We start from the raw sequence: 25,852 nt of genomic DNA on the forward strand, positions 1-25,852 counted from the left end.
TCTTGGTCTTTAGAAGAGAGGAACTAGTCCTTTAGGAAGACAAAGTAGATACAATTTTAAGGATAATTGTAAGACATCTTTGGGGGGTAACTACCTTAGTTGGGTGCCTATTATGTGCTAAGCACTGTTCCCGTCTCATTTGATTTGACAGCTGTGGAGTAGACATTTGCTTCATTTCTATAGGAAGAGACTGAGGGGAAGGTCAGAAGTTAAACTGCTCACGGTCACAGCTAGCGAGTGGTGATTTTGGAACTTAAACTCAGGTATATCCAACTCCAAAGCCCACCCTCTGCCTAAGCAGTACGGGGCACATAGTAGCTGCTCAGTAAATATTTGTGGAATGAATGAGTGAATTTCCCCCTCACCCTAATCTCCATCAGCCTACCAGGGCCTCCCCCTGGTTCCTCCTCTGATTTAACTGGACGTTTCAAAGTGATGTTGACCTATATTTAAAGGTTTTGGAAGAGGCTGCTATTAAAATACGGTGCACCTTACCTGGGAGGAAGAGTTCGGCCCTCTTCTGACACGTTGGCCCAGATCACTTCTCTGTCATCCAGACCAATGCAAAGGCCTGGAATTGGTCGCGGTAAATTTGGATTGGGAAGAGGGAGAGTGGGAGGTAAAGCCCGTAAAGGAACGAGGGAAGGGGAAAGGCCAGAAGATACAGTCCGCAGGCACAGTTACTCTTGCAAATTTTTCAGTAGGGTCAGACACCATTTCCCTTGGGGATGCCCAATACATATTTGCAGCATTAACAGAAATCGGGACCCGGCATTGTTTGGGACTCTGGGGCCAGGCATCCCGCACGCAGGGATCCAACGAGCATATCCACCCAGGGCCACCTGGGGGGCGGCGGGGGGCGTGGCCCAGGCCCCGAAGTGGCCCCCGCCGGTCCCCGCGGGCGGGCAGGAGCTCGGAGGCCATTGGCTGGCGAGCTGGCGGCGCAGGGGCGGGGAGCGCCGCCGAAGGGGACTGTTTGCTCCTACGGGCTGTAGATGGAGCTGTCCGGCCCCGGCGAGGGGGAAGGCGCCTGGAAAACGTTCTTCTTCTCCCTGGCCGGCCCGAGCGGGGAACAGCACTCCCAGGATGCAGTTTGTGTCAACACGGCCGCAGCCTCAGCAGCTGGGCATCCAGGGCCTGGGGCTGGACAGCGGGAGCTGGAGCTGGGCCCAGGCTCTGCCCCCGGAGGAGGTCTGCCACCAGGAGCCGGCGCTGCGCGGGGAAATGGCCGAGGGAATGCCGCCCATGCAGGTGGGTGCAGCCCCCGCCCAGCGCCATGGCCGCGCCGCCTGGCCGTGGGGGCGGGGCGCGGGGCTGCGGGCGCCCGGGGGCCCTCGGCGTGCGGGCGCGGAATCGGAGGCCCCGGTGGGCCCGGGGCCCGGGCGGACTCGCGCGGCAGGCGGGGCGCGGCGTGGCGCGGCGGCTCCGAGCAGGCCCGGCCCCGAGCCCCGCGGCCGGCCCCGGCGCCCGAGCAGGCCCGGCCCGCGCGCGCCGCCGAGCAGCAGGCCCCGAGGCCGCGTGCACGGGGTGCGGGCGCCCGGAGGAGGCCCCGCGGGGAAGGGGGCCGAGACCTGGCGGAGCCGTGACCGCGGCTCCCCTTCGCGCCCGGCGGCGGAGCGCTCGGCCCGCCGCACTCGTGCCCCGGCCCCGGGCGTGTGCGCACCTGCGTACCCCAACAGGTTTACACCGTAGCCACTTTGACAAAAAGATATTTTTGGATGTTGTATTGCCATCTTGCACCAAGTCTAACGAGTCATTCGCTTTTCCCTTGCACCGGGTGTGACGGAGGAGAGGGGCCGTCGAGAGGTGACTTTGCCTTCTTTTCAGCCGTTGGCAAACTTGGCTGCACGTTAGAGTCACCCGAGCAGCGTTTAAGACTCCTGACGCCCAACTTGGCCCCAACCCAGTGAAATCAGCGTCTCTAAGGTTGAGAGGAGACACCAGTCAGTTCTTTAAAGCTCCGTGAGGACCTCAGTGTGCAGAGGAGTTTGATAGCCAGTGCTTGGGAGCTGTGTACTGTGTAAAAGGCGAGGAGGTGGTGCCCATGGAGACCTGGACGGGTCTCCCCGCCCCACCCCCCCCCACCACCCCCCCCCCCCCGCCCCCGGAGAGTGTGGGAACCGACCCTGGGCGGATCCCCCAGAAGCCCCCTCTGTTCCTGGCCTGCTTCTCGACCGGGTTCTGACAAGTTAGCCAGGAGCTGCTCCGTTGTGTTGGATCATTTTTCAGCCTTAGGTCTCTAAACCTTCCAAAAGCAAATTGGGCCTGGGGACGCTCTGAGCTTCCGCTGTCGGCCCTTGTCTCCTCCTACGGGCCCGGAGGAGTCAAGCCTAAATCTGCTCTAGATGGATGGCTTTGATGGAAACATCGCCTCTTTCTTCTGCAGGGCCTGGCATCCAGGGCCCTGTTCCCCTTTATCCCAGGTCACCGAGCGATTCCCTAGAAGCTGTGGGGTGTTCCTCTGTGACGGTCACAGCTGCTTAGAGTTAGAGCAGTTGGCATGCTTGTCCCTAGCCTGCCCGGGTCACCCCTAAGCAGCAAGCCACCACGTTGCCCAGCCTGAGGGCCTCTTTAGCAGCAACAGGGAGAAAAGAAAACGATACCTCCTCCCATCGCACATGTAAGGAGAATTGGCTATCATCCCTGCTGTTGTCCATTATTAAGCCCTGGTTGCTGCTATGGTATGGGGCTGGTTCCCAGGTCACCAATGAACTGTGACCACCCCCTCTTGGTCACAGGGTTTAGCTCCCAACTTGTACCCAGGGGGCCTCACCTTCTGGGGACAGAGCTGCACCCTGGGGTGCCCCTCCTCCAGGAAGCAAGGACGGGACTGGGAAGTCTCCTCTTCCTCTTAGGCACGTCCTCTTCTCCCCTCGTCAGTGAATGTTTTCTGGTGAGCCTATTTTCATTTTAGAAAATATGAATAAGTAGTTGTATATGGAAAAAAGGCTGCCCTTCAGCTCACTCACTGGGGCTCTCTGGTGGCTCCTTGGGTCACAGCCCTGCTGGGTATGGTGGCACTTTGCTCAACTGTGTTTTTGTTCCCTGCGGCACCTAGAGCTGCCCCATTTGGCGGTGAAACCGGGTGCCGTAGAATGACCACCACTTCTCCGTGCCTCAGTTCCATCATCTTGAAGGCGGAGATAATCATTCTTGCCCCAACCTGCTTAGAGATGGCTGGGAAGATTAGGGTCAGATGACTTACAAGAAAATTCTTACTCTGAAACAGAAAGCACTAGGCAACTCCAGAGAGAGTTCATCACTAAGTCTAGCCCCTGAGGAAAGCGGCTGTTCTGTGAAAGCGATATGTGACATTGTAGGCGGGGGGGGGGGTTGTCCACAGCCTTGACCTGCCAAGGGTCGAGGTAGGTGAACCAGTGACCATGGCAGGAAATGGGAAGGTTGGCTGGGCTGCTTGAGCTGTCACTGGGGACATTAACGAACAGCGTGGCCTGGAGGGTGGGGGCATGGCGGAAGGGCGAGAATCTGAGGCATTTGATTCGTTGTTTCCTGTTGTCAGGCCCCACTCCCCACTCACATGGGGTCTCATCCCAGACTGTCACTTTCTCGCTCCGCACACAGGCTCAAGAATGGGACATGGATGCCCGGCGACCGATGCCTTTTCAGTTCCCGCCCTTCCCAGATAGGGCACCCGTCTTCCCTGACCGCATGATGAGAGAGCCCCAGCTGCCCACAGCAGAGATCTCGCTCTGGACCGTGGTGGCCGCCATTCAGGCCGTGGAGAGGAAGGTGGATGCCCAGGCCAGCCAGCTGCTAAATCTGGAGGGGCGGACGGGCACCGCCGAGAAGAAGCTGGCAGACTGCGAGAAGACGGCCGTGGAGTTCGGGAACCACATGGAGAGCAAGTGGGCCGTGCTGGGGACCCTGCTGCAGGAGTACGGGCTGCTGCAGAGGCGGCTGGAGAACATGGAGAACCTGCTGAGAAACAGGAACTTCTGGGTGCTGAGGCTGCCGCCGGGCAGCAAGGGGGAGGTCCCCAAGGTACGTAGCGGTCCTCGCGGGCAGAGATGGAAGCGAGGACCCACACATGTGAACAACTCTGGATTCCAAATTGCCAGTCCTGCCCATGAAACTCTCTGGCTCCCCCATGTGGGATTTCAGTTTCTCTTAAAGCCTGCCTCCGCTTAAACAACCTAGTCTTGAATTTTCTAGCTCCGTGAGGCTGCCCTCTACCCATTCCCCGCGGAATCCGTGTGCTGCTTTTCTCTGTTGGCCTTTCCCGTCACCTTTCCCAATACCCCCAAGGTACCTGGGTGTCTGCAGACTCCTGCAGCCTTCATTGCTTGGGGTTTCCCCTTGGCACCTACAGACGACCATGAGTCATTGGTTATCTTCGGATGAACTTATCTGAGCGTGGCTGAGACACACCCCAAACCATGCTAACTGGAATTGCTAGGAAGTTGTGACCGTCCCCTCTGTGGGCCCCTCTTGCAGCTCAGAATTCATGCTCCATTTCCCCCTTCCATTCGCTCTCCCACTGTCCCTCTGGATCCTCAACATAGCACGGTTGATCGATGACCCAGCCTCTGGTCCACTGAGAAAATGGGAGTCCCCAAAAGAGATGCACGTGAAGCCACCACATTCATCCGATGCTGCCTCGGGCCTGCTGCCTTCCCTGTTCCTGCGGCCTTACTGGCCCACCCTTCACCGACCCCGGGGCTCACTCGGGCCTTCTCCCCCTTTCTCCTCTGGGTCGTCCACTCCTGCCTCTACTGGTTGCTCTAGACATCTTCAAACATTGCCTGTCTCTGTAACGAAACCGTCCCTAGACCCTGCCTCTCCCTCCAGCCCGTGCCTCATTTCTCTGCTCCTCATTAGAGCAGAATTCCTTAACCGAGTCATCAGTATTTGCTGTCTCCAGTTCCTTCTCTCCCTCCCCTTTTTCATCTTTTTATTATAGAAAATTCAAATATACACACAAGTAGATAGAATAGTGTGATGAACTGTCCTGTACCCGTCATCCAGTTTTGTTTTGTTTTTAATTTTTTTTTTAATGTTTATCCTTGAAAGAGGCGGGGGGGGGGGGAACACAGCGTGAGTGGGGGAGGGTCAGAGAGAGAGGGAGACACAGAATCCAAAACAGGCTCCAAGCTCTGAGCTGTCAGCACAGAGCCCAGCACGGGGCTCGAACTCACGAGCCATGAGATCATGACCTGACCTGCGGTTGGACCCTTAACCAACTGAGCCACCCAGGTGCCCATCCTTTGTCCAGTTTCAATGGCTGTCAGCCCTTTGCCCGTTTCTTCTAAATCCCTACCCACATCCCCTCCCATTTTATTTTGAAGCCAGTCTCAGATATCAGTCTTTTTTTTTTTTTTTTTTTTGTAAATATTTCAGTGTATAGCTCTAAAAAGTAGAGTCTTTTTCTGAAATAATGTCTCAATATTGCTACCACCACAAAAGCCTCAGCCCACTCAGACATCCAGTCAGTGTTCACATTTTCTGGTCTTCCAAACATGTTATAATTTGTTTTCTATTAATTTGTTTGGATCAGAACTTAAGAAGGTGCTATTTTTTTTTTAAGTCTTTTAAAATCTGTCAGTTCCTCCTTCGTCTCTTTCATTTTTCCATGAAAAGTGTCTGTAGAGGGGCACCTGGGTGGCTCAGTTGGTTAAGCATCTGACTTCGGCTCAGGTCATGATCTTGTGGTTCGTGAGTTTGAGCCCCATGATCCCCTGTGTGCTGATAGCACAGAGCCTGCTTTGGGTCTTCTGCCTCCCTCTCTCTTTGTACCTCCCCAGCTCTCTCTCTCTCTCTCAAAATAAATAAACATTAAAAAAAAAGAAAAGAAAAGTGTATGTAGGAGAAAGTAGGCCATGTGTCCTCCCAAGTTTCTGACTGTCTGGATTCTGCCTCTGCGTCCTCCATGGTCTCGTTGAACGTGTTCCTCTATTCTCAGTATCCCAGTACCTTGGTAATTGGATCATTCTCCCTGGAACCTCTGCCCACCAGGCTTTTGCTGTCACCGCTACATCCTGTTCATCTTGCCAAAGCCTTCATGATGTCCACAGTCAGTTCTGTCTTCGTCCTCTCTGCCCCGAAGGTGGCAATGCATACAGGAAGCCACCCCCCTCCTTGAAACACCTTTTCACATGGCTCCCAAGTCACCTCTCTTGATTCTGCTCCTATCTACTCGTGGCTCCTGCTCAGTCTTCTGCACTGGTTCACCTCCACTTCCCGACCTCTTCTGTTTGGAGAGGTCCGGAGCTGGGTGTTGACCTTTGACTCATTATCTACACTCCCTCCCTCATGATTTCATTTCGTCTTGGAGTTCTGAATGCAGCCTGTGTGCTGTTGGCCCCGAATGCAGTCTCCCCCTCCCACACTCTTTCTCTGTCTCTTGCCCAGACTTCCTTCTTAAATGCTAGATTCACATGTCTACCTGCTAATCCAGTGGTATTCAATCAGTATCTTAGATTTAACACGACCAAACTGAACTCCCATCTTCTGCCTGAAACCTGTTCTAACCGAATCATCCTCGTCTCCATGGAAGACGACTCTACCCTTCCAGGCGTTCAAGCCAAAAACCTTGGGGTCACGTTTGCTTCCTTTCTTTCTCAACCCTCCTTCCAATAGATTGGTAAATGCTGTCTGCCTGACTCTTCTTCAAAATACTGTCCATGGTCTAATCTCTGCTTTCCATCTCCACTGCTCCCACCATCATCTGGTGGGAACCTCTGTCGCCATGGTCTCCTGCCTGGTCTCCATCCTCGTCCCTCACCCTGTACAGTCTGTTCTCAGCAGAGCAGCCAGAGCGATCCTTCAAAAATATAAACCAGTTAGTGGCACCTGGGTGGCTGATTTAAGCCTCTGACTTTGGCTCAGGTCATGATCTCGAGGTCCGTGAGTTTGAGCCATGAGTAGGGCTCCGTGCTGACAGCTCAGAGCCTGGAGCCTGCTTCAGATTTTGTGTCTCCCTCTCTTTCTCTCTCTCTCTCTCTCTCTCTCTCTCTCTCTCTGCCCCTCCCTCAATTGTGCATGTTCTCTCTCTCTCTCTCTCAAAAATAGACATTTAAAAAAATTAAAAAAAAAAAAATCAGTTACTTCTGCTTGAAACCCCCAAATGGCTTCCCCCTCATGCAACATAAAAGCCCCTGTTCCATCAGGAGCCCTCTCTCCAGCTGCACTTTTCTGACCTCCTCTCCCCTCCGCCCTTCCTGTCCACTCCTTCCCGGCCACGCAGTCTCACCTCAGGGACTTTCCTCCACTAGCAAGCTCCCTCCCTGAGTACCTACCTGGACCCCTCCCGTTGCTTCCATCCATCCAGGGGTCTGCCCTTCCATGCCCCTCCCCCCAAACAAGAAAACCACGCCCCCCCATCCCTACATGCTCTTTTCCCTGTCCCTGCTCTGTGCCATTGGGCACCGTAAGTATGTACTTCCTTTTTTTTTTTTTTTTTTTTTTTTTTTTGCCCCCTTGGATGGTTTTCTCTGACCGGAATGTCATTTCTGCACGGTTCACTGCTGTGTCTCCTTGCCTATAGCTGTACCTGACTTTAGTCAGTATTCCAAAAGTATTTGCCGAGTGAGTCTGTCCAGCTGGAGAGCTCCCACCTCCAAATAAGGGATTGGGTCTCCTCTGTCTCCATATCTGCTGAGGCAACCGAGGCAGTGACTTTGCCAGCAGAGTGGTGTGACGGCAATTTATTGCGGGCTCCTAGAACTGAGTGGTAAGAGTGGTTTGGTTCCTCTCTCGAATACCCCCTCCCGCTGCAGCCACAGATGCTCCTTCTCAGTGTGGTTTGGCACACTGCTTATCTGGCCCAACCGGCATCTCTTCACACACTGCCCTGTCCCCTTCTCCGTGCCGCATGCTTTAACCCGGCTCCGTGGCCTCCGGTGGCACCTTTGTGTGTTCTGTGCATCGGATCGGGCGTTAGGCGTTCCAAGTTGACATATGCCCTCGCAGAACGATGGGATGGGTATGGGGTCTGGGATCAGAGGACTAGGGTGTGAATCTCGGCTTTTGCCACGTCCTGTCTTCCCACACCTGCTGAAGTCTGTTTTTGGTTGTCGCGGAGCCTCCTCAGTCCCTCTTTTGAAAGAAGTGAAGGAGAAGTAAATGATGCTGTAGGTAAATGCCCAGCTGGTCCTTCTGAGTTTCAGTATTCTCACGGGAAATGAAAATGATGATACGTGTGTCGCATGAGTTGTGAGGATTCGTTGATTTTGTTGATGGGACAACACTGTGTAGCTCGCTGTGTGTTAGTTACCTGTGGCTGTGTAACAGATTACTCCAAAACTTAGCGTATTTACCATCTTGTGCTTTCTGTGGGTTAGGAACTTAGGGAGTTCTGGCTGAGTGGTTCTGGCTCAGAGTCTCATGAAGTTATAATCCAGTTTATGGTCACCTGAAGGCTCGGCCGAGGCTGGAGACCCTGTCTCCGGTATGGCCCACTCACTTGGCTGATGGCAGGAGGCCTCAGTTCCCCACCATGTGGACCTCCCAACACGCCTGTTGTGTCCTCACGACATGGCAGCTGTCCCCCAAGACTGAGTGACCCCAGAGAGAGACCGGCGCGGAGCCGTAATGTCTTTTATGACCTGGGCTCAGAAATCGTACACATCGCTGCTTAATTTGTTTGTTAGAAGTGGGTCACTGAATCTTCTGCCCGCACTCAGGGGGAGGAGAATTGGGCTGTACTTTTGGAAGGGACGGTCAAAGAATTTGTGGGCCTGTTGTAAAACCCACGCCCGTAAAGCACCATGAGAAAGTTAATTAACGTTGCTAGTAATAGTTACAATTCGTCGTGTACTCTTGGCCATGCTAAATGCATCCGCTTTGTCAGATCCAAGGAAGGCTGTTGTCTCTCAGATCCTCTGTGCCTTTTGGGTTCTATTGTGTCTGTTAATTGGCCGACAGATAATTCACGGATGGTTTTTCTGTCTAGCCAGACTGTAGGCTCCCTGCAGTCTCCAGCCATGTCTCAGACTGTCTGCTGTATCCTGGCCCAGGGAAGTTTTTATGAAGGGATGTCTATTTCCGACCGCGAGAATATGATTCCAGAATTGTGACTCTTCATAGAAATGATGAAGTGAGGCCGAGGAGTCGGCCTGTTGGAAAAGAGAATGAACTTGGTTTTGGATACGTGTAGTTTGAGGTACCTAAAAGGCGACTGAATGGAGCCACTCAGAGGGCTGTGGAAATCTGAACTCTGAAGGCAACAAGGAAAGCTGAAGAGTGTCATGTGCAAAGAGGTAACCACTGAGGTGGTGCAGGGGATGAATTTGCTGAAGAAAAAGCGAAGGAACAGGGAAGGGGAAGGGCAGAGCCTTGGGGTTGGGGGAGGAAGAGGAAGCAGTAAGCTGTGGTGGGCAGGAGGAAGCAGAGTTGTGGAAACCAACAAGGAGAACATTCCAGAAAAGCGATCTGCCCTTTCAAAGAGGTCTGAAAGGGTGAGGGTTAACAAGAGGCCACTGATGACCATCCAGGGTGTGGTTTCAGAGTGTGAGGGGTTCATAGCCGGATTGTAAAGGGTTAAAGGAGGCATGGGTTGTGGAGAAGAAATGCCAAGTGTGTTTCAAGCGAAGAGGGAGGGTAGGGTCTCTTGACGCAGCAGAGTTGGATTCATCTTAGGTTGGGTGACCCACAAGGGAGAGCCTGGGATGTCAGAGAGAAAAGATTGTTTGGGTTGAGTTTCCCGGGCAGGAGATGGAGGAGAAATGAGGGGCACGTTAGCAGGAGGGTTGGCTTGGTGAGACGGGCCAAGAAGGGGAGCTTGCCAGCAGCTACCTGTGAGCAGAATCTGGGACCGATGGGGGTAGGGGAGGGTTGGGAGGAGGGAAGAGTTTGAAAGATGCCTCTCAGGGAGCACAGCAGATGTCAACAAGATCAACGAGAGGCTTCCAAAGCAGCCTTGGGACAAGTGGCACGAATGTATGGTGGGTGTCACCTGCAGAATTTTGTGACTTTTGTCTAGCAGCAGGAAATTCAAATGCGGAAAGTGGTCTGTGTCGGTTTTCCCAGGTTGGGGATTTGCCGAAGTCTGGTGGAAGATCCGGGAAATTAGGAATTCTGTTCTGTCTCTAAAGATGGGTGATGCGTGAGCTATCACTCAGCGGGTGCCATATAGGTGTGCAGGATGCCCGTAAGGTTATGAGCACCTGATGTGAGAGCAGACAATTCTGTCATTTTTTTTTTTAACATTTATTTATTTTTGAGACAGAGAGAGACAGAGCATGAACGGGAGAGGGTCAGAGAGAGGGAGACACAGAATCTGAAACAGGCTCCAGGCTCTGAGCTGTCAGCACAGAGCCTGACGCGGGGCTCGAACTCACGGACCGTGAGATCATGACCTGAGCCGAAGCCGGCCGCTCAACCGACTGAGCCACCCAGGTGCCCCTCTGTCGTTTTTTTTTTTTTAACGTTTATTTATTTATTTTGAGAGGGAGAGAGAGGGCATCATGTGTGAGAGTGGGAGAGGGGCAGAGAGAAAGAGGGAAAGAGAAAGAGAATCCCAGGCAGGCTCTGCACTGTCAGCATGGAGCCTGACAAGGGGCGTGAACCCACGAACCGTGAGATTATGAGCGGAGCAGAAGACAGACACTTCACCAACTGAGGCACCCAGGTACCCCCAAGACATTTTTAATTTATATAAAGCCTCTGCCCACTCACTGAGCTGGGCACCAGCGGGTCTGGTGTTTTTGTTTTTGTTTTTGTTTTTTTGAGAGAGAGAGAGAGTGCATGAGTGGGGAAGGGGCACAGAGAGAGGGAGACACAGAATCTGAAGCAGGGTCCAGGATCTGAGCTGTCGGCACAGAACCCGACATGAGGCTTGAACTCATGAACTGCAAGATCATGACCGGAGACGAAGTTGGACGCTTAACCGACTGAGCCACCTAAGTCCTCTCTTTTTTTCTTTTTTTTTAATGAAAGTTTTTTTTTTTTTTTAAGTTTATTTATTTGAGAGAGAGAGAGACAGCACCAACGGGGGAGAGGCAGAGAGAGAGAATCCTAAGCAGGCTCTGTACTGTCGCTGCAGAGCATTATGTGGGGACTTCATCCCACGAGCTGTGAAATTGTGACCTGAGCCAAAACCAAGAGTCAGATGCTTAACTGACTGAGCCACCCAGGGGCCCCTAGACATTTCTTCTTCTTCTTTTTTTTTTTTTTTTTAATTTTTTTAGTGTTTATTTATTTTTGAGAGAGAGAGAGAGAGACAGAGCATGAGCAGGGAAGGGGCAGAGAGAGAGGGAGACACAGAATCTGAAGCAGGTTCTGGGCTCTGAGCTGTCAGCACAGAACCTGACTCAAGGCTTGAACTCGTGAACCACGAGATCATGACCTGAGCCAAAGTTGGACGCTTAACCGACTGAGCCACCTAGGTACCCTCTTTTTTTTTTAATGAAAGTTTTTTTTTTTTTTTTAAGTTTATTTATTTGAGACAGAGAGAGAGAGAGAGAGTGCGCGCACCAGCAGGGGAGAGGCAGAGAGAGAGAATCCCAAGCAGGCTCTGTACTGTTGCTGCAGAGCCTGATGTGAGGGTTGATCCCACGAACCGTGAAATTGTGACCTGAGCTGAAACCAAGAGTATGCTTAACTGACTGAGCCACTCAGGGGCCCCTAGATATTATTATTATTATTATTATTATTATTATTATTATTTCTTCTTCTTCTTCTTCTTCTTCTTCTTCTTTTAAATTTTTTTACTGTTTATTTATTTTTGAGAGAGAGAGACAGAGACAGAGCATGAGCAAGGAAGGGGCAGAGAGAGAGGGAGACACAGAATCTGAAGCAAGCTCTGGGCTCTGAGCTGTCAGCACAGAGCCCGACGCAGGGGTTGAACTCACGAGCTGTGAGATCATGACCTGAGCCAAAGACTGAGCCACCCAGGTGCCCCTAGACATTTCTAATTCATGTAAAGGCACTGCCCACTCACCGAGCTGGACGCCAGTGGGCCAGGTGCCCCGAGGGCTGTCCTTATGTAATGTGTCCAGAGGTGCCGCAGGGGCTTGCCTTGGCCACACACGTGGGTCAGGTTCGGAGCCTGACCCACTCCAGTTAGGGCTGGGGAGAATGGAGGGTGGGAGGCCAGGGTGCGAGCGATGGCGACAAGGCCATGTGTCCCGGAGGGGAAGCTCAGATAATAAAGTCATGAAGCGAAACCATTTTGAAAGATTTGGTGCGAGGCTGGGCCATGCCGGTGAGCGTCTGAGGGGAGTAGAGACAAGGACCCTTGTCATACCGAAATAGGAGTCCTGGAGAACAGACTAGACTGGGTGGAATCACTATGGAGCCGCACCGGCGATGGGTGAGCCAGGCTGCAGTGGACTTAGCTGCCCAGTACTGGCAACAGCCGTTCAACATAGTCAACACACAGTTACTGGCTCCAAAGCAGGTGCCTCCAGATGCTTGGGATCTAGCGTCGAACCATCGAGATCAAGGTCCTGCAGCTTTAGTACACGCCCTTAGATTTACGTGTTTTGGTGACAAAAATGTAAGCGTGTACCTTGAGCTAACCTGACTGGAAATACAGGTTTGGGGACAGGGACCCCCCCTCTGAGAACCTTCCACACCTCTGACACCTGGAGTGCCAAAAGCAGCATGTGGATTTCAGCTCTGCCTTCAGGTACCCAGTTTACCTGAAAGCGAACTTACAAAGGATATGGTTAAGTGCGTTAAAAAAAAGGAAGGGGGGGCGCCTGGGTGGCGCAGTCGGTTAAGCGTCCAACTTCAGCCAGGTCACGATCTCGCGGTCCGTGAGTTCGAGCCCCGCTCTGGGCTGATGGCTCGGAGCCTGGAGCCTGTTTCCGATTCTGTGTCTCCCTCTCTCTCTGCCCCTCACCCGTTCATGCTCTGTCTCTCTCTGTCCCCAAAATAAATAAAAAACGTTGAAAAAAAAATTAAAAAAAAAAAAAAGGGGGTGGGGTGATGGCATGTTGACCATCCCTGTTTTGGAAGCATAAGAAGATCGGGAGTAGAGTGGACTGTGCCCACTGAGGTGGACTGGGCTGGGATCTGGGGGGCAAGGAGCCGTGGAGATCGAAGGCCAGGCTCTGGGGTGAAAGGGTCCCCGTGGCCCCTGGAGGGGAGGCTGTGGGGACAAGCAAGCAGATGCCAGACTGTGACTCTTGTCGGCCCAGGTTCCGGTGACCTTTGTCGACATCGCTGTCTACTTCTCTGAGGATGAGTGGAAGAACTTGGACGAGTGGCAGAAGGAGCTTTACAACAACCTTGTCAAGGAGAACTACAAAACCCTGGTGTCCCTGGGTAAGAGCGCCCTCCCTCCTCTGGGGCAGGCAGCGTGTGCAGAGGGCAGTGAAACGCTCTCCAACCCACGTTCACACCACCCGGGCAAGGTGTTCGTGTTTATCCCTCAGGGAAATGCAAGAAACTCTGTGCTTATAATGCCCTAAAGATAGAATGATTCTAACAACACGATGGTTGAAAGCCCAGTTACGGGAACTGTCACTATAGCACTCAGCTCGGGGCTGCTTTGTTCTGGAATGTAGCCAAACCGCATCACTGGCACCTGACTACACGCCTCATCCCAATAGCCTTGGACGAGCCACGGTCTGTCTGCTGCTGGCTTTCAGAGTCCAGCTGTTTCTACACCAGAACCTGGGAATCCGTCCGCTGGTTCTCAAGGTTCCTCATAAGAGATTAGCTCGTATACGTGATGGCCACCGCCTCGAGGGGCCCTCTGGTGGGGAGGGCATTTGGGGTGAGGGAGACTTCTGCCAGCGCCCTTGATCGGGATCCGTTGGTCAACTTCGCTGTGTCCTTCCTTCCCCTCCAACTCATTCTAGACGCGGAGGGCGCAGTGCCCAAGCCGGATGCGCCATCCCAGGCGGAGCCCAGGGAAGAGCCTTGTGTGTGGGAGCAGCGTGACCCAGAAGAGCGAGAAATCCTAATGGATCCAGACACAGGTGATGGCAGCTGAAAAAAAGCCCCGGGCCAAGGTCAGGGCAGGAGAGAAGCCTCACCATCCTTGCTTGAGTTCAAGACGGGCTTCCCTTGAGTCGTTCTTGGGGCCGGTTCTGCCACCACCGAAATAATGGCAGTCACTTACAGGAAGAGGCTTCTGGGCCCAAGGAGCACCGAGCTTGTCTGTTGGGTCAGAGCCAGGCAGCTGTGGAGGCCCAGGTGAGCTGGGCAGAGAGAAGAGAGGAGCAGGCTCGCAGCCTCCCAGGCCTGACCTCCGCCTGCAGGGAGAGGCTGGAGACCTGGGAGCAGCCGGGCCTAGCCCCGGGGCAGATGGAGAGCCCGCATGGATACGGGGTTTTGCTGGGGCCTCACCACAGGCAGATTCACACTTCACGCCTTCCTCACTGCCTTCCTTACTCAAGAGGGGATGTGTGGTCCCCAGGAGATCTAGTTCCTGACATTATGAGTAGGGGAGGGGGCGCGGGGACAGAGGATCTGAAGCAGGCTCGACAGTGATAGCACAGAGCCCAACTCGGGACTCGAACTCAGCCTTGAGACCGTGATCTGAGCTGAAGTCGGACGCTTAACCAACTGAGCCGCCCAGGTGCCCCTGAACTCTGTCCTTTTTAAGGAAGCTCCCTTAGAAGGTAGCGACCCCTCCTTGCCAGTCTGTTCTCTTCATTGAGATGTAATTCATGTGCCATAAAGTCACTCTTTTATTTATGTATTTATTTATTTTAATTTTTTTTTAAGTTTATTTATTTTTGAGAGAGAGAGAGAGAGAGAGACAGAGTGTGAGCAGGGGAGGGACAGAGAGAGACAGAGACACAGAATCCAAAGGAGGCTCCAGGCTCTGAGCTGGCAGTACAGAGCCCGACGCAGGGCTCGAACTCACTAACTTCGAGATCATGACCTGAGCTGAAGTCGGACGCTCAACCGAGCCACCCAGGCGCCCCTAAAGTCACTCTTATAAAGTGTGTAATTCAGTGGTTCACAAAGCTGTGTGACCGTCACCACTGTCGAGTTCCAGAACATTTTCCTCACGGGAGACCCTGGACCCATGAGCAGTCACTCCTACTTCCCCCACCAAGCCCCCGGCCCCCAGCCACCGGCCACCACTGATCAAGTTTCTGTCTCTGGACAGTTCATCCGAGCGGCCCCTTCCCTGCCTTCCAGCTCTGCAGGCGTTCACGTTTCAGTCCGGTACATCAGCAGTCTCCCCGAGTTCTCATCCATCCCTGTGCGGGAGCTAGAGCTGTGGTCGCTATGCCCACATTGTGGGGGGAACGAGCAGGCCGAGAGAGAGGTCGGGTGACTCGCCTGCTGGGCTGCGGGCAGTGTTGAACCCAGTCCCTCATCTAATCTGTCCCCCTCCACCCAAGCCGCCTGCTGCCGGGGCTGGTACATCACGCCATGGAACATCAGAAGGACCTGGCGTGTGTGTGTGTGTGTGTGTGTGTGTGTGTGTGTGTGTGTGTGTGTGTGTATCTGGCCACCTCTTTCTGACTGGGGTGAAAAGTGAAAATCAGTGACTCCTACACGGAGGTCAAACTTCTGATCTGGTCCTGATTAGCCCCGAACCCAGCCTGGGCTGTTTCTGGAACTCTCTCCCGGCCTTATTACACCTCATCTTGTGGCCAGGACTACCCCTTTGTCCTGAATACTGATTGTTTCTCTGCTCCCAGGACCTTCTGCTTCTCGGGGTCCCCTGCAGTTGCCCACCAGGAACCTGAAGCCCCCGTGTCCTTCCCTCACAAGTGCCGTCAGCCGTGCTCCTGACCCCAAGAACATCCGGGTGATGTTGTTCAGAAAGGACACCAAAATGACATGATTCCCTCTCCCCAGGAGCGGAGCCCCTGGTGCCTGCACAGGATTCGTCCTCTCAGGTAAAGCGGGAGGAAGCCCTATGTATCCGGGGCCAGCGGGGCCTGGAGGAAAGAGCCATCCCCACGGAGTCCATTACTGGTGAGTGAGTCCAGGAGCTGCCCGAGCCAGGGAGGGAGAGGAAGGGCCCGGCATGGTCTGACGGCCCCCAGCATTGTCCATTGTGTGTGCCAGGCCAGAGGCCAGAGCTAGAAATGGAGGAGCTGGACCTCGGGCGGGCAGAGAGACAGGGTTTCCTGAAGGGGCACGAACATGGCTCCGGCAATCTGCCGCACATCCGGGCTTAGCTTGTCCTGTTTCTTGTCTTTTTTGTATCAGTTTTCAACTATTTTAACTATTCCCGAGAACCCACAAGGTGAGTGTGGGTGTGTGTCCGGGTGTGGAGAGAGAGAGACAGACCGATTGATTTTAAGGACTTGGCTTCAATGATTGTGGAGGCTGCCGTATCCAGTCTGCTGGCCAGATCCCCTCTTCTTTGGGGGTGCTCGGTCTTTTTCTATGAAAGCCTTCAGCTGTTGGCATGAGGCCCACCCACGTTGTGGAAGGCAGTCCGTTTGACTCAAGGATTCCTGATTTAAATACCAATCTCTGAAAAAAAAAAAATACATTTACAGAAATATCTAGAATGACGTCTGGCCAACTATGTGGGTTCCATGGCCTAGCTGTCACAAAATTACCCATCACAGGATCTCGTAACATACTATAGCTCATTACTTATCCAGAGGTTAGAGTTCCACAAACCTCAGCCCCCACTTAGTCAGAGCCTCACGCCCACAGGTAAGGGATCACATCATCTGAGTGGAGGAAAGCCCGTTCCCTTTCCATCAGGCACGCTCCCAGATGGCATCACACTATTAGTATCTTCAAAGAGAGCTTTGAGAGATAAGAAGGCAAGAAAGAGTAAATGAGGTTGAGCAGACTGCAGAAGAGAGAGCATACATCTTAGAAAAACCCCAATAAAATGGTGAATCTAAAAGGCTCATGGAAGGCCTCATTTTCCTGGAAAATCCCCTCGCGAGGAATACCTCTGGCCACGGTGGAGCTTTGTGCTCAAATGTGACTCTTACTCTAACGACTGAAGTTCCCGAAGCACAGAAAGACTCTCTGTCGAAGTCACCGGTAATGATGCTCCCCCCACAGTATCCACTCATCTGCTGCAAAAGCTCCATTAAATGGGGACAAGCTGACTTAAACCTTTAATTAATTAGTGTGATTCAATTATGCCTGAATTTTAGGGAAAAGAGATCGTTGCAGGAGATGAGAGATTTACTCAGAGCACAGACTTGCAGGCCCCCTCGTGTCCCCTGAGGCCTTTGTTGCTGTATCCCCACAGACTCACCAGCCTCCGCCCAGGACCTCTTGTCCCGGATTAAACAGGAGGAGCACCCGTGCGTATGGGATCAGCAGGATCTGGCAGAGAGAGATATTCCAACGGACCCCAATTCAGGTGAGCAAGATACCAGGATGAATGTCAAGGACACGGAGACTCTCTCTGAGTTTTGTAACTGCTGGGAAGTCAGTCTGATCACTTTTGGTTAAAAGCCAGTGAAAGGCTCAGGGGATAGAATACAGCGTGTCCCTCAGCAACTTCGTACAGATTTTGGAATCTAACCATTCGTAAAGTACAGAGGGCTTTTCTAAAAGAATCATTACATTGACAGTTTATTGCGTCAACGTAACTGACGCGACAGTTATTTCAGCAATGACAATTTTTGAGCAATAAATATAACCAGAAAGACTTTTAGAACTGGTGTATATTTCTGTGACAGAATGAAAGTAATTTACATTTTTTGGAATTTTTCATGAGTGGACGCTAGTTAAATCTCTTCTGAGAAACTTCTGGGTATGGTCCACGCATACAGAACAGTGAAGTTGCACCTGTCTGGGACGTGTGTGTGTGTGTGTGTGTGTGTGTGTGTGTGTGTGTGTGCGTGTGCGCGCACATGCGTGTATGTGTTTTCACGTGTGCTTGTAGAGCTGGAGAAGTCCCGTGTCCTCATATTTGGTAGCGATGACCCCAGGGTCTCAACTGACCCCACACACCAGGAAGACAAGATCAGACATAAAAGCTAGCATTCCTGGGGCGCCTGGGTGGCTCAGTTGAGCATCTGACTTCGGCTCAGGTCATGATCTTACGGTTCGTGAGTTCAAGCCCCGCATCAGGCTCCGTGCTGATAGCTTGGAGCCTGGAGCCTGCTTTGCATTCTGTGTCTCCTTCTCTCTGCCCCTCCCCTGCTTGTTCTCTCTGTCTCCCTCTCTCTCAAAAATAAAATAAACATTAGAAAAATTAAAAAAAAAAAGCTAGCATTCCTTGTTTCAACTTTAGAACTTAAAAAATTTTTTTGTTTAATGTTTATTTATTTTTGAGAGAGAGAGATAGAGACAGAGAGAGGGAGCACAAAGAGGGGAACAGAGGATCCAAAGCAGGCTCCATGCCGATAGCAGAGAGCCCAATGCGGGTCTCAAACCCGGGAACCGCGAGATCATGACCTGAGCTGAAGTCAGACGCTTAACCAACTGAGCCACCCATGCGCCCCTGCCATTGCTGGTTCTTAAGTCCTATTACTCGTACCCCGGTCCCATGGGCCGTCAGACACCAGACCTCCCTCTGGCCTCTTGTGGACCCGCAGGCTGCTCTGGGGCTCCGTGGACAGATTGGAAGATGCAGGTTCTCATCTGGGTTCTGCAGCTGCACAGACTTTGGGCGAAGCCTCCTCCTCCGTGGCCAGCTCAATGTCTCGAGCACAAGCGAGATCCCATCCATGAGGGCGCTTGGGAGGGTGAGGAGGCCAGGAAATGAGACAAAGATGCCCCACTGCCACGTGCCCTGTGAGCCGGGGCGGCGGGCCTTGCATGTGAGGGTTTTCTAACCCTTGATGGGCTGCTCAGTGGGAATGAACAGAATCTCAGGCTGCCTTCTTTCCGCGAACAGAGTCTCTGATCTCAGCACATGACATTCTGTCGTGGATCAAACAGGAGGAGCAGCCATACCCGTGGGGCCCACGTGACTCCATGGAAGGAGAGCTCGGATTAGACTCTGGCCCCAGTGAGTAACTCGTCCCCTGGGGCCCCTGGGTATGTCGTCCACAGGGATGGTTGCTTGCCTTGGTCTACCCCCTGACAGGGTGATGTTCTATATCAAAGCACTGTCTCCTTTCCTCTTGGAAGATGGCAGGCATGTTTGTGTCCTTGTGCTGTCGTCTTCTTTTTTTTTAATGTTTATTTATTTTTGAGAGAGAGACACACACACACAGAGCATGAGTGGGGGAGGAGCAGAGAGAGGGAGACAGAATCCACAGCAGGCTCCAGGCTCTGAAGTGTCAGCACAGAGCCCAACGTGGGGCTCGAACCCACAAACTGTGAGATCGTGACCTGAGCCGAAGCCGGCCGCTCAACCCACTGAGCGCCCCTCCTAGTGCTGTCTTAACAAGGCACCACAAACGGGGTGGCTTAGAACAACAGAAAGGTATTGTCTCTCCGTTCTGGAGGCCAGAAGTCTGAAATCAAGGGGTCGGCAGGGTCATGCCCTTTCTGAAAACCTCCTAGCTTCTGGTGTTTGTGGCAGCGTTTAGCATTCCTTGGGCTTGCAGATGCATGGCTCCACCTCTGCCTTTACCCTCGCGTGGTGTTCTCCCTGCGTGTCGGTGTCCTCTCCTAGCCGTCTTCCTTTAAAGACATAAGTCAGATGGCGTCAGGGCCCACGCTACTCCAGTATGACCTCATCTTAACTAATTACGTCTGGAAAGAGGCTGTTTCCAAATAAGGTCACTTTCTGCAGTACCTGGGGTTTGGATTTCCACATCTTTTTGGGGGGCTGTAGTTCAGCTCGTAACAGCAGGGAAAGGAGAGGGGGCTGGGAGAGAGCCGAGCCACTGGCGCCTGAGCAGGAGTTGATGACACCAGGTGGCTCACGTAATTAGAAGACGCTGGCCGTAGTCCCAAGCCAGCCCTGAGCTGACCTCCCAAAGTAGCTGGTAAAGATACTAAAGCTCCAACAGGCAGAGGGGATTTTTTTTTCCCCCAGTAGGTAAGGGACCAAACGTCTCACATGACTTGGGTCTCCTGGGTCTTTTTTGAAGTTTCATTTATTGGCCAGTGACCTTAGGCATATGTTCGCGGGTCATTTAACACCCTTAGCGTCTGGCTGGCATTCCTTGCCAGACTTAGCACTATGTCCTTGCCCTCGAGATGGCTGACTTAGTGTCTTCTGGTCAGTATGCTCCCTGTCCATACTCCTGAAACCCTCCAAGAGCCTAGAATCCAGGGAAGAGCTGAGCACATAGATTATTTCTGATCGGGAAGGCCATTTAAAACCCAGGCAAGTGGATCCCGCTCTCCGTGAGACCAGTTGAGTCCAGTCTGGAAGAGTTGGCGGGGGCTGGAGGACTGGTCAGGGAGCCGGAGAGGAGCCGCGTGTGCCCTTGTTGAAAATAGAATTTAAAGTGGTCCTCTTCCGACCTGCTGCTGGGCTGGGGTGAGACCGGGCAAGCCAGGGGACTGACTGAGGCCGGGAAGAAGCGACCGCAGTTTTCCACTTCCTTCTTGATGGTGCTCAGGCCGTTTCTGGCCTCGAAGACGTAGGTGCTAGTTCATTAAACCCCGTGCCAGGAATTCTGCCCAAACCTTTGTCCCTCAGCACGACCGCTTGATTTCTCCAAGTTGCCTGGGGGTACGTGGGCCTGGAGGAGCCTTTTCCTGGAGACCTTGTGTGGCCGTGGGAATGATCGAGGGGAGTCTATACAGAGACTGCAAAGCTTTGCAAGTGAGCAGACCATTTTACCTACTTGGTTTGGATATTCTGAGTCACAGAACGATTTGCCTCGTGCTGTTTTCTCTCTGGGAGGCCTTCGAACCTTGGCATTTGGGAGGCAATGCCCAGTGTTTGGGAGACAGGAGTGTCGGGAAATGCTCCCACCGGCCTAGTCACCAGAGCCTCTTATCAGAGCTTCCTGACTTTCTCCCGAAGGGGGGGCCCGCCTTCCACTTGTTCGTCTTGAAATTAGTATCTCACCTGTGGTATCTCTGAGGTTTAAAGAGTGCACGTCCTTTCTCAAGGACAACAGGATGGACTTTTGGTGAGACGTGGGATCACGTCTTCTGGAGAGGGTTTGGGACTGGAGAGGGTAGTGGAATTAGAGTAAAACACAGAACCCTAGGATGCCCGTCTCTGCCAGCCTCCTTCCCCCTGCCCCGGGGTGTGCAAGAAAGACCTGGTGTCCTATTTGACCCAAAGTCAGACTTCAGCCTGATTGGACACTACATTGTAGTAAAAGGGATTCCTCAATTATATCTGATAGCTAGTGTAAGACAGGAAGAAAAATCTAACTCAGCCAAAGGGAAGGGAATGTGCGTGAGGCTCCATCGAAGCAGGAAGTCTGAGGAGGACTTTGGAGTCCCGTGGCTACCAGATGCTTCTGGAGCGAGTGGGGTCAGGAGCCTAGAGCCAGACTCCCCTACGCAGATGCCAACACCTACAAAATGCGATTTGAAGGCCCACTCCTGAAATTCCCACGTTGTTCGCTGCCTTGGGTTAAAGTTCTGGTCCCCGCCTTTTTCAGTTTCTGTTATTTGAGAAAGATTTCCTCAGTGCCTACTCTGTGCTATGCAGTATTACAAGTACTTAGGAACAGCAGGGAAAAAGAGCCTGGGTCGCTCCTTATGTGGGAAGGTGATGGGGGACAAGCAAGTTCATGAGCACACCAGATAAAGTCAGGGGCAGTCTGGACTCTGAGGTGATGACTCAGGGGGAAAGCAGGCAGGTGGGGTGGGGGCCGGGGGGTTAAGTCAGGAAAGGCCTCCCTGGGGAAGAAACAGGTTAGTGACATGATCTGGTTTCCTTTTCTTTTTTTTTTTAATGTTCATTTATTTTTATTTATTTTTGAGAGAGAGAGAAGGGGAGGGACGGGGGGGGGGGCGGGGGACAGAGAGAATCCCTGGCAGGCTCCATGGGGTCAGCGTAGAACCCGATGTGGGGCTCGAACTCACAAACCGTGAAATCAGGACCTGAACCAAAATTCCATTTCCTGGAATGGTGAGTCCTGGGACAGAGCCGGTTCACTGTGTAAATCAAGTGCTCTACTTTGGGCCTGTGAGATCTGAGATGGCATCCAAGTAGGCAGATGAACACAGGAGTCTGAAGTTCAAGAGAGAACTCGGGGTTAGATTCACCTGGGGTTGTAGGTGGCAATGACTTCTGACAGCAACTCCCTGGAATTAGACCAGACTTCCCAGGTGAAGTACCCTCCTCCACGAGACTGCTCTGACTTCAGACACCAGCTGCAAATTTGAGGGTCCCCAACCCACTCACTTGTGACCATCTGGGTACAAATCCAGGGGTTCCCATTAGCCCCTGGGGTTCAGTTCACTAGAACAACTCACAGAACTCAGGAAGGCATCTATACTCATAGTTAGTTTTATTAGAGCGAAAGGAGAGATCCACAGGACCAGTTCTGGAAGGGTCCTAAACATTGAAGCTTATGTTGTCTGCTCCCTGTGGGATCAGGAGTGTCACCGTCCCAGCACAGTGATGTGTGACAATACGCAGTATGTATTGCCTATTAGAGAAGCTCACTGAAGCTTCTGTGTCTAGAATTTTTACTGGAGTTTCTTTGCATACTTCTGATTGATTGAACCACTGGAGGTGAGGTTGAGGTCGTTCTCCAGCCTGTCCCCTCTCTCCAGTAGTGGGGACGGTCTTACAGGCATAGGCAGCCCAGATCCTGAGTCATCAGTTTTTGGCTTCCACTATCTAGGCACTCACCACGAATTGCCTCATTAGCATAACACCAGAGCCTACCTTGAATAAGAAAGACACTCCTTTCACCCTGGAAATTCCAAGGATTTAGAGGCTACCTCCTAGGGACCAGGGACAAAGGCCTGCTAAATTATTACACATAGGTTATTTTAAGGCTGGGGACTCTAAGAGATCTAGGGAGAGTGTAGACAAAGAATTAAAGAGCCATGAGGTGTGAACCTGGAGGAAATCCAGAGGCTAAGAGAAGAGACTCTCAAGGGAGGGAGGGTTAACTACAAACACAACGAGGGCCTGAATATGCAGGACTGCGAAGAGGCCATTGGGTTGGGCAACTTGGAGGTTGTTGATGACCTTGAAAAAGTTGTTTCAGCGGGGAGAGTTTGAAAGAGATCAGTAAAAGCAAGGGTAGATAACTCTTCAAGAACATTGGTATGAAAAGGACCAAAGATGAGGTGAGATGGGGTAGCGGAGCCTGGGAGCACATGGGGTCCGGGGAGAATGTTCTCTTAAATTGGGAGATACTGGACCACCGTACCTGGTAGGCTGTTCTCCACTGCTTTAGACCCCTGATTGAAACTGCCCTCAACAATGAAGACATTTATTCCACTGCATAACTAAGAGGCAGTTGAGGTTCAGCCTCAAGTTGATTCAAGGATGAAGCTACATTATCCGGGACCCGGGTTCTTTCCAGCTCTTTGTTCAGCCTCCTTGGAATGGCTGGAGCAAGGTGGGCACAGCTCTTCCAAAGCAGTCACATCCAGACCAGAGGGAAAGGAAAGGCCGTCTCTTTTCCTACACTCGAAGGAGTGAGGAAGCACCCAGAAGCCTCCTACTCACGTGTCATCGGCCAGAACGAGGTCACATGCCTAAGTCTGAATCCATTACTGGCCAGTGAGGGCGGGAACAACAGTCCTCAGGCTGGCGGCTGGAAGAGGTGGGATGTACGCCCCATAAATCAGGGCACGCTGAGAAGTAGAGTAGGGTGCCAGGCCGGGTGGGGGCCCCTTTTGAGATCTGTGCAGTTTTTGCCAGCTGTCTTCAGCTGCTCAAGCATGGTTGCTGTGTTGGGGTTCCCCAGGCAAGCAGAGCAGAGGCATAAAGGGTGTTTCGTGGCCCAGTGACCCCGGTGCTGACCACGGGGACTGAGCTGGGTCAGCAAGGGAGGGCAGAGGGGAGCGGGTGCATGATGGGAAGGTGAGAGCAGTGGATTGACGCACACACCGAGTTGGAAGAATTATCAGAGTAGAAATTAGGACTGTTTCAAGTTGGGTTTCCTGGGAAACAGGCCCTGAAATGGAGGCTTATGTGCATGTGGTTCCTTGGGGTCCCCTTGGGAATGAAGGGGTGAGAGAAGCAGGTTGGGTGGAGGGAGAAACAAGGCCCATGGTGCAGCTGCGATGGAGGCCACAGCCCACGATCAGTCCTACAGGATTGAAGGCCTGGCACCCTGGATCGAGGCCGGGAGAGTTACTGTGGCTTTTGCCCCTGGCCAGTGTCCTATGGAGTTGGCTCTCTACCTTGTCAGTTTTTTGGGGTTTTTTTAAGTTTATTTATTTTTGAGAGAGAGAGAATGCTTGGAGGAGGGGCAGAGAGAGAGGGAGACAGAGAATCCCAAGCAGGCTCCACACTATCAGCGTAGAGCCGGATGCGGGGCTTGAACTCACGAACCACGAGATCATGACCTGAGCCAAAATCGAGAGTTGGAGGCTTAACTGACTGAACTGCCCCCCCCCCCCCCCGTTGTCTGGTCAGTTTTGATGGGGATAGAGACGGCAGGCTGGGCCCAGTGGTCCCGGCACTGTGCTGCTGTTCAAGTCTGAAGGCCAGTGGCTTGAAAGAAACATGACTGAAAATGGCCGTGTGGTTCTGGTCCCCACTCCCTGCATTCCATTTCTGTAGGCCCCCCAGACAGGCTTTCGCCTTGGATAAGTTCTGGTAAATTCTTTCCCTCTGGCCCAGAGATTCTCCTTAGATAAATTAGCATCAAACATCAGAATGCGGTTTTCTTATTTCCTGGCAATTCGGCCTTCCAACGTGACTTCCGCATAGCCCAGCCCCCACCCCCACCCCCCATCCCTGCCCCTGCTTTCTGCAGGTGTTTCCTCTCCTAACTGAGTGCCACCTGCCGGACCTGCTTCTGGTGCTCTCTGGCCAGCGGGTGGCTTTGGGCATGTCAGAGGGTCAAGGAGCCCCGGAACCATAGGGAACATGCCCCCTGCCCTTGCTCAGTCCCCTCATTTTTTCGGAGAAGCTGAGGCCCAGATAGCTGCAGAGGAAATCCGTTAAGGGCCTGGGCCCCTCTCAGGGAGGGTGTGCGGGGGGGCGGACCCCGGACAGAGCGCCATCAGCATGTCACTTCTCCGTGTGTCCTCCTCTGCAGGTGACAGCCTGCTGCTGGTGAAGAACCCGCCCCCCGCCCCGCAGCAGCCGCAGCAGCCGCAGCCGCAGCCGGCTCCGCCGAGCCTGGCGGTGCTCCCGGCGGCCGAGACGGCGGCGGGCGGCGGGCCCCCGGACGACGGCTTCCCCGCGCTGGCCGGGGAGCGGGGCGCGGGCGGGGCGCAGGGGGGCGGCGGGGGCGCGGGCGGGGGGCCCGGAGGCGGCGGCGGCTGCGGCAGCTGCTGCCCCGGCGGGCTGCGGCGGAGCCTGCTCCTGCACGGCGCGCGCAGCAAGCCCTACTCGTGCCCCGAGTGCGGGAAGAGTTTCGGGGTGCGCAAGAGCCTCATCATCCACCACCGCAGCCACACCAAGGAGCGGCCGTACGAGTGCGCCGAGTGCGAGAAGAGCTTCAACTGCCACTCGGGCCTCATCCGCCACCAGATGACGCACCGCGGCGAGCGGCCCTACAAGTGCTCCGAGTGCGAGAAGACCTACAGCCGCAAGGAGCACCTGCAGAACCACCAGCGGCTGCACACGGGCGAGCGGCCGTTCCAGTGCGCGCTCTGCGGCAAGAGCTTCATCCGCAAGCAGAACCTGCTCAAGCACCAGCGCATCCACACGGGCGAGCGGCCCTACACGTGCGGCGAGTGCGGCAAGAGCTTCCGCTACAAGGAGTCGCTCAAGGACCACCTGCGCGTGCACAGTGGCGGCCCCGGGCTCGGCGCCCCTCGGCCTCTCCAGGCGCCACCAGAGCACGACTAGGGCTGGGCTGGGGGAGGGGAGGGCCCGGCGGCAGGAGCAGGGGGTGGGGAGCGGCCCCGGGCTGGGGGCGCGTCCGGAACACCCCCCCCCCCAACCCGATCCTGCCCGTGGTTCATGGTTCTCCGCGCGCCTTCCCTCCCTCCACCTGCCGCCCGCTGGAAATTGGGAAGAGGAATTGCACTCCAGACA

At 53.6% G+C, this 25,852-nt stretch overlaps 1 protein-coding gene across 1 annotated transcript; it reads left to right on the forward strand.

The window, feature by feature from the left end:
* Window positions 1–977: 977 nt before the first annotated feature.
* On the forward strand, window positions 978–25,852 carry ZNF282 (zinc finger protein 282). The gene is made up of 8 exons (XM_042974813.1): window positions 978–1,251; window positions 3,583–4,002; window positions 13,104–13,230; window positions 13,770–13,889; window positions 15,733–15,852; window positions 17,105–17,218; window positions 18,704–18,817; window positions 24,906–25,852. Exons 1-8 carry the CDS (start codon window positions 1,087–1,089, stop codon window positions 25,661–25,663), a joined length of 1,938 nt encoding a protein of 645 aa, XP_042830747.1. The 5' UTR covers window positions 978–1,086; the 3' UTR covers window positions 25,664–25,852.

Source organism: Panthera tigris, chromosome A2 (assembly GCF_018350195.1).
Source record: "Panthera tigris isolate Pti1 chromosome A2, P.tigris_Pti1_mat1.1, whole genome shotgun sequence".
Taxonomy (NCBI): Eukaryota; Metazoa; Chordata; class Mammalia; order Carnivora; family Felidae; genus Panthera; species Panthera tigris.